The 8,961-nt window shown below is 35.3% G+C and overlaps 1 protein-coding gene across 6 annotated transcripts in view; it reads left to right on the top strand.

The window, feature by feature from the left end:
* Window positions 1-2,746, top strand: part of ZFYVE16 (zinc finger FYVE-type containing 16) — a 44,217-nt gene extending 41,471 nt beyond the window's left edge. For 5 of the 6 annotated variants that reach the window (XM_036308761.1, XM_036308762.1, XM_036308758.1 and 2 more), the window contains one exon: window positions 1,801-2,746. In XM_036308761.1, the coding sequence (XP_036164654.1) occupies window positions 1,801-1,962 (162 nt within the window). In that variant the 3' untranslated portion in view covers window positions 1,963-2,746. Of the gene's footprint in view, window positions 1-1,187; window positions 1,278-1,800 lie in introns of all 6 variants that reach the window. The other variant, XR_004967477.1, reaches the window with a different exon arrangement.
* The last annotated feature ends 6,215 nt before the right edge of the window (window positions 2,747-8,961 follow it).

An 8,961-nucleotide genomic window follows, 5' to 3' on the forward strand; every position in this document is an offset into this window, starting at 1 on the left:
TATTAAAATAATCAAAAGGTGTTTCTTTAACCTTTTATTTTGGGATGAATGAAGACAATGAAAATTTGTTGAACATCAGTTTGTGCACACACTTCATGTTGATTATCTCCTTATTCTCCACAGTGGGTCAGCAAACTTTTTTTGTAAAAGGCTACACAGTAAATATTTTTGGCATTGCGGGCTGAATGATTTCTTTCAGAACTACTCAGTTCTTGTATTATAGTGCAGAAGCAGCCATAGATAGTATGTGAACTAATAGGCTCGGCTTTGTTCCAATGAAACTTTGTTATAAAAAACAGAGTGCCGATTGGCTTTCAGGCCATAGTTTGCTGACCCCCTGCTCCACAACAGTGCTTCCTGTTTTTCAGTTTATTATTCTGAATAGATTCTATATTCATACGATTTAAATTTACTCTAAAAGTGTATACATAACAGTACAACTTTATTGGACATTTCCAGAATACAGCATTCTGACTGTAGTCTATGTAATTGGCGCCTTAACTCCTGGCTACAATGTAAATGTTGCCCAGTAGAGTTGTGTAAGGTAATAGACTTGGAAAGATCGCCTTCCATCCTCATCTCCAAACCCTTTTGTCCACCTCAATACTCCCTCTTATTCTTCCTGGTAAGGCAATCAAATGATACCCATTTTTATGTATTCTTTGTGATTTTATGCATGTACCAGCAAATAAGTGTGTGTCCTTTTCATTTCCCCCTTTACACTGTATTTTTTTAACCTTGCTTCTTTAACTTTCTATACCTTAGAGATATTACACGTTACCACATATTCTTTTTAAGTTGCATAGTAGTAGTTTATTATATAAGTGTACTCTTATTTCACTAATTCTTATGCATTTTTATATGTACTGATTGATATTTAGATTATCCACAATATTTTGCCTTTGTGTGAGTATATCAGAAACATTCTTAGAAGTAGAATTGTCTGGTCCGAAATGTACTCAATAGGTATTACCATACTGTCTAAAATAGAGGTTATACCAATTTATATTTTTACCATAATTTGTGAGAGCATTCTTGACCCTCACATACTTATCAAAGCAGTATGTAATCAAACTTTTGAACTTTACCAATTTGATAGGTAAAAAATAGTACTCCAGTATTATTGTAATGCACATTTCTGTTTCCAACATCCAATATAATAAATTACAAAGCAGTTTCTTCTTTAGAATGGTTTATCTAAATATGAATGAGTTCAAAAGCTGAAGATTTGCTTTTCTTCAGCCAGGATGTGTTGTACTCAGAGTTCTTATTGGAAGGTACTTATATTTTCATCTTACTGTTAAAAGTTCCTTTTTCAAGGAAAAATCTGATATTTGTGTGTTAATTTGAGTAAGCACTGTTAATATTTCTTTAGGCAAATTAAAATGTAATTTTCATCAGCAACATTAAATTCAAATATTAAATATGCAACAACAAATTAAAAATATTTTAAAGTAGATTATTTTTATTAATACCATGGGGTTTGTATTTAAGTTATGTTGTTAATCATTCAAAATCTAGCCCTTCCGTGTGTTTACATGTTCATTGAGAAGAAACTTAAAGTATGAATTAGTGGCAATTTTTTTATTTTAATGATATATGTGGGAGGAACAATTACAATTTATGTAATAGATGGATAAAAATATAGGAGAATATTTTATGAATAAAATGTCAATTATTTTCTTAACATGCTTAAACTGGATGATATTTTTAATTTAATTATTTTTACATTCATCTGCGGAGCTAAACAAGATTGCTCACTTTCTAGGGTTGACTTACCAAGATTTTTTTTTTTTCCAGGTTGAATTTCAGGCAGGATCTGAAGGCCGACTTCTTCCTCAGCATTATCTAAATGATCTTGATAGTGCTCTAATACCTGTGATCCATGGTGGAACATCCAACTCTACTAGTTTACCATTAGAAATAGAATTAGTATTTTTCATTATAGAAAATCTTTTTTAGTGAAAAGATATTAATGAATCATATTATTTATATTGCAAACTGATTTGTTAAAACTAACTCCAGCACTAAACCTAAAATGCCACAAACACTAAAAGTAAATATGTTTAATGTTTGAAACACATAGAAGTTTTGCTTTATAGGCCGGAATGATCTTTTTAAAATCATTAGTACAATTTCAATCTCTAAAAACTTAATGCGATCCAGTTTTTGAAGATTTACACTTAAAAAATACTAAAAAGACAAGGATTACTTCTTCAAGAAATTTGTAGCATTTGTTGTGTTATTTAAATGCTATGCCAAAGTATCTGCACTTAGTAATACCTCTTTATGCCAAGATCGATTTTAATGAAGGCTCTTTTTCAGATGTAACCTTATAAAGGGAAATATCTGTTTTCTGTATATGCCAGTTAGATTGCTGGTTTCTAAAGTCTGTTAAAAATATACTTCAATAGCACAGACCAGTTTCCATATTAGACTTAATATGATGTTCTTTGAATAAGGCAGACAACTTATTTGTATAATTGGAGTGGAGACCTACCTCCGTGACTAGATAAACTCTGACTGTTTGGATTAAAATCAGAATTTTCCTTTTTTTCTTCTCAAATTATTCCATATATGGTTTTCTCTTGATTAAATGGGTATTCTTAAAATAACTGTGGGTGCTTCAGGATTCTGTGCTTCTGTAATTTAAGTATATTGTTTTTATAGCGAGAACATGTGATTTGGTATGTGTTTTATAAATCTTTAATAATTTATAAATAGGCAATATTTTTGTATTGCAGTATATTATTTTTCCTCCTTTCTTTCCAAAGTGTACCACTATATTTGCCACTTATATAAAAAGTGATTGACGACAGGCCAGATGACCCTTGAAATAGTTATTATGTAGCAATAAATGAAGCATGAAACAGATTTTTATTACTTTGCCTTTAAACCTTACAAGTTTCTTGGCAAGTTCACATGTTTTCATTGACACTAATGTATTTATTATAAACTTTAATGAACTAATTACTTTTGCATATTTTAAATTCTTTATATGGTAGTTATTTTTTATAACAGAATATTAACATAAGTTAAATTCTATGTATTTAAAACTATTACAGAACTTTCCTCTTTACTTCAAACAGCAAAATAAGAAATGTTGTGTTGAAAAAAAGAGTAATGAGTGTATTGTTAGTTAGTCCTGTCATTTAAGTTATATAAAATATAATCATATTTTGATGCTTTTTTTATTCTTAAGTGGAATATATATGTTTTTGTATAAAAAACTTGTATATCTCAAGAAAAAGAAATTATACTAAAGGGCCCTGTTTTAAGAAAAATATTTAGGAAGTATCTTAACTTGAAGACCAAAAAACGGTTAAACTCAGGAACTGAGGTCTTAGGTTAGGAGAGGCTAAGAATTTTTATCAGATTGGTCATATGGTTCCTACTAAATCAATCTGTAGTACTAGCCAAAGACAGTATGGAGGAGAATATCAATCGTATGTGAATAGCTACTTCAAAAACAGTGTGAAATGTTGCAAATATTAAATAAAATAACACATAACTTGTGAAATTAATTGCAATAGTATAAGTTAAAAGCAATCACATATCAAACTCAATTTATGTTTTCTTTATATAGTGTGTTTATTTTGCAATATAAATTATTGCACAATCTATAAATACTGAATTTAAAATAACCAAATGGTGGAGGGCTCTTCCATGATGGGATAGATTTTGATTTGTTTTTTTACATCTACATTTCATAAAAATTGGAATTATGTGCCTTTGGAGGCACCTTTTTAAGTATTCTTTATAGTCCTAGGTGGTTTGGCTCAGTGGATAGAGCGTCAGCCTGTGAACCAAGGGTCCCGGGTTAGATTCTGGCCAACGGCACATACCTTGGTTGCAAGCTTCTCCCGGGCCTGGGCCCTGGTCAGGACTCCTGTAGGAGGTAACCAATCGATGTGTTTCTCTCACATCGATGTTTCTGTCTTTCCCTCTACCTTCCACTCTCTCTAAAAATCAATGGAAAAATATCATCGGGTGAGGATAAAAAGAAATTAAATAAATAAAGTATTCTTCGTAGAGTATGTCTCTGAATGCATTTGTTGCTTATTTTGGTCATGTTCTTCATATTTTTAAAGGCGAAAAAATAGAAATGGTTCTTTGTACTCAGTCTGCATTGATCTGGTTTTGGTATGCCTTTTACTAGTAATACTATTCTCTGAATTTTGAAATGTGAAATAAAATCTAGCTGTTTTATGCAGCCATCGAACAAACTTTGCATATATATACTTGCTCTCTGCAGAGCACTTTATTAGCCTTCACTGGTTGAAAGATGAATAAGTAGTTCTTTCCCTCTTGGAGCTGAATGTGTGAAGCAGATCATTGACAAAGTTAAAGTCATTGTTGTAATAGAAATACAGATCTAATCTAGGTGGTTGGAAAACAACCCAGGAGGATAACTACACCAATAATGAGAGGCAACCTGAGAACCTGTTAGATGGTGGACACTAAACTTGTCTAGCCAAGAAATGAAAATCTAAAAAGTAATATGTAAAAAGACCAAACTTTCCCTCATAAGGCAATTTACTTTAAAGAGTCTTTTGTGCTCTAGCTGGTTTGGCTCAGTGGATAGAGCATCAGCCTGTGGACCTAAGGGTCACGGGTTTAATTCCAGTCAAGGGCATGTACCTTGGTTGCAGGGTCCTCCCTGGCCCTGGAACCCTGGTCAGGGCTCCTGCAGGAGGTAACCAATTGATGGGTTTCTCTCACATCGATATTTCTCTGACTTTTCCTCTCTCTTCCACTCTCTAAAAAAAAGTCAATGGAAAAAATATCCTTGGGTAAGGATTAAAATAGTCTTTTGTGTTGTGTGAATGTCTTACCTTAAAATTTAATTATTATAAAAGTAGCCTGATATGGTATCTCAAATGCCCAAGTTTATAACAGCTTATAACAGTTTATAACAGCTTCGATTTAGATACTGTTTCATAGGTAAATAACAGAGCTTTTCTTTTTTTAATAGCAAGCATAACTTTACTCATTTTTAAACAATATATCTTGAAATAAACCATAAACCTCCAAACCATGCTAGGTTTTAATTTTTCTTTGTGATTAAAAAAATATTCCATATATGTACATGATTCACATATCAGAAAAAACTTATCAATGTAAGTTTTGCCTGTCACCTTGTATGCACATACCTTGTTCTTCCCACTCTCCATACTCAACAGATAATCATTTTTGTTAGTTTCTTGTGTATCTTCCTAAGTTTGGGTACAGTAATAGCAAATACATACATATATTTTTTTTCCTCCATATATTTTTTAATCTTCACCGAAGTTATGTTTTTATTGATTTTAGAGAGTGAGGAAGGGGGAGAGAGAGACATGGATGTGAGAAAGAAACATTGGTTACCTCCCGTATGTATCCCAGCCAGGGATAGAACCCACAACCTTTTTTATGTAAGGGATGATGCTCCAACCAACTGACCCAGCTGACCAGGGCTCCTTTTTTTTATACAAATGTAGCATACTATTTACACTGAAGAACACAGTTTCAATTATACTTCAATTACTTTGAATTATGTGGTTATGTTTAGAATCTTAAAAGACTGCATTGCTTGTTTCTTTTCCTCAGTAATTGATAAAAGCATCTTATTGCAGAAAGGCAAGAAAATCCATTATTGAAATTATAACCATATGTTTCAGTGGGAGGGTTATTTTCTCTTAAAATTTTCATTACTAAAACACTTGCATGGTTATTTTTTATTTGATCTTTATTTAAAAATCTTTGTTTTTTCTACCAGGCACTAAGCCTCACCATCTAAATTTATCTTTTACCACTTAACACATTTATTTTTACATTATTAATAGCTTTAAATATTTACATTCTGTGTTTGGGATTTAGCTTGGAATGATACACAATTTAACATTGAACACCTTTTGGGAAATATTTTTTGCATTTGCATAGATAAAATTGAAACCATATTTTCACGGTTTTTACGAGTGGAGAAACAGGTCTAATTCAAGTGGTTTATTGTGAACCTCTGAATATGATAAAGGTTTTTTCTCTTTGGTAAAGTAAGGTGCTTGAAAGCCTCCAAGATAACCCACAATGTTCCATGCATCCTGGTATTCACACCCTTGTGTAGTCCCCTCCCACACTGTACCAGTTGGTCTTTATGACCAATGGAATATGGTAGAAGGAATGGGATGTCATTTCTACGATTATGTTATAAAAGACTGGTTTCCATCTTTGCTGCATTTCTCTCCACCCTCTTTCATCCTTTTCTCTCCCATCTCCTTCCCTCTCTGTCTCTCTTTCTCCCTCTCTATTGGATCATTCCTCTTGGGGAAGCCATTTGCCAGGTGTGGGCAGCCCCATGGAGAGGCCCACTTGGTGAGGGACTGAAGTCTGACAACAACCACATGAGTGGAAGTAGATCCTCCAGCCCCAGTCAAGCCTTCAAATTGCAGCTCCAGCCAAAACTGCAACCTCATGGGAACCACTCAACTAAGCCACTCTCAGATTCTTGAATTTCAGCAACTGTGTAAAATAAACATTTGTTTTAAACTGATGTATTCTAGTGATTTATTTATATGCAGCAACAAATATGAGTTAACAAATAGATGATACCTTTATTTTTAGCAGCTGTAAGTAAAACTGGCTAAAAATGATAAATTGCTCTGACTGCATATTATCACCATTTATGGATTCCATGCCACAAGTAATGTGTGCTAAGGGCAGAGAACACTAAAAGAAAAAGTAGGATTTGGCCATGTACAAACAAAGATGCAATTATGGGAAACTTCCTGTTTCTGGAAATTACATGCTAGGATATTTAGATCATGCTCTTGCCAAAAACAACTAAAGCTGATTAAGATACAAAAAATCATCTTAAGCCCTGACTGGTTTGGCTAGGTGGATGGAGCGTCGGCCTGCGGACTGAAGGGTCCCGGGTTCGATTCCAGTCGGGGGCATGTGCCTTGGTTGCGGGCACATCCCCAGTGGGGGGGGGGGGGGGGTGCAGGAGGCGGCTGGTCGATGTTTCTCTCTCATCGATGTTTCTGACTCGCTATCCCTCTCCCTTCCTCTCTGTAAAAACTCAATAAAATGTATTTTAAAAAATCATCTTAAAACATGAAGGAGATTTTAAGGCAGCAAGTGATGTCCTGTCCAAAGGTAAGAAGAGAAGTTAAGTGAACATGGGGCCCTACTGTGACAACCTTACGGAGTAAAGGGGACATAGCAAAGTTCAAGGCCTACACAAGGTGGTGAATCTAACAGAATTTTCCCAACAGAGGCTGAGACCTATCCCAAACGGTTTCAGTCTTTGGATGAGGATGAACCAGAAGTATAAATTATGCAAAAGTATAGCCAAGTTTAGAATTGCCCACATTGCACAAAGAATCTGAAGCATTCAACCTGCTTTAAGGTGGTCCCACACTGGAGACGTCTCCTGGTGCTGTCACCATGGCAAAAATGTAAATCCTCTCCATAGAAAAGTAATTTCACTGTAGGCCTCAAATTACTTTTCAAATGTAACATCTAACACAGTAAAAAATAAAAAGTAGGCACAAATGGAAACTAGTCTCCAGAGGCAAGAATTAGTAGAAACAATGAAAACAAACTCAGACAGACTTAGGCATTAGATTTATGCCTTCTGTGTTTAAAGAAATAATAACAATTTCAAAATCAAGCATGCGGTACCTGTATAGCAGGGGTGGGCTATGGAATTTGGAAATGACTTAGCTATTTTTGCCTAAAGTTAACCTATAGCTATAAGAGCCTTAACTCAGTTTAGAGAAGGGTACTAATGAATCTACCCTATAAGACACCATCGCATAAGGACATCTTAATGAAGTTAAGATTGAACAAATAATGTTCCATAATTTGTACGACCTATATAGTTTCTATATTGTGCATGCCTAAAAATCACAAAGAATACATATGCAGTAAGTAACGCCGATTGCCTGATATGGGAGATAGAGTGAGGGTGAGTATGGAGGTAGACTAGGGGTTTAGGGGGTCTATAATTTCATATCCCTTTCTTAGAAAAGAAACATTTAAAAATAACTTGCATATGTGATTATAAATTATCTCAAAATATTTTAATTTTTGTTAATTAAGAGAAAATGAAAATAATATGGTACAAGAACATATTTATATATAAAAAAGGCCAAGCAACTGTCCGACTAGGGGGCAGACACTCAATGCAGGAGCTGCCGAGCTGTGGTGACTTGGCAATGGTGGTTCTCAGGTGATACACCTGGAACCAGAAAGGAGGGAACCCAATTCCGGGGTGCATCATCCAAGATCTGGGACCCCTCAGGGGATGTTGGAGAGCCGGTTTCAGCCCGATCCCCACAGGCCAGGCTGAGGGACCCCCCCTCCCCCCCACCTGCTGGAGCGACCCCGCTCATTCCACAGACACCCTTCAAGCAGGGGCACCACCCCAGGTGCAGCGGGCCAGGGAGGATCACGGCAGGTTGGCTCCAGGGTGTGTCCCGCCCATCTCTCCAGTCCCACCCCACCGGCCACCTTCTAATTTAATTTCCTTTTAATGTCCACAAATCTGTGCACCGGGGGACTAGATTCTGAATAAACAAATATGGCAATGCTGCCAAAACTTAATTGTGAGCTGGCAGGCAGTGCCTGAAATAAATAATACTACGGAAAACCAAATTTGGCATTATAAAAGAAAGTCTGGTAAGTAATATGTGTCAAGATATAATGTAAAGCCGAAACCGGTTTGGCTCAGTGGATAGAGCGTCGGCCTGTGGACTGAAAGGTCCCAGGTTCGATTCCGGTCAAGAGCATGTACCTGGGTTGCGGGCATATCCCCAGTAGGAGATGTGCAGGAGGCAGCTGATCGATGTTTCTCTCTCATCGATGTTTCTAACTCTCTCTCTCTCTCCCTTCCTCTCTGTAAAAAATCAATAAAATATATATATATTTTTAAAAAAAAGATATAATGTAAAGTGTAATACGCTGTTCTTAAACATTCGG

This window comes from Myotis myotis, unplaced genomic scaffold, assembly GCF_014108235.1.
Source record: "Myotis myotis isolate mMyoMyo1 unplaced genomic scaffold, mMyoMyo1.p scaffold_m19_p_5, whole genome shotgun sequence".
Taxonomy (NCBI): Eukaryota; Metazoa; Chordata; class Mammalia; order Chiroptera; family Vespertilionidae; genus Myotis; species Myotis myotis.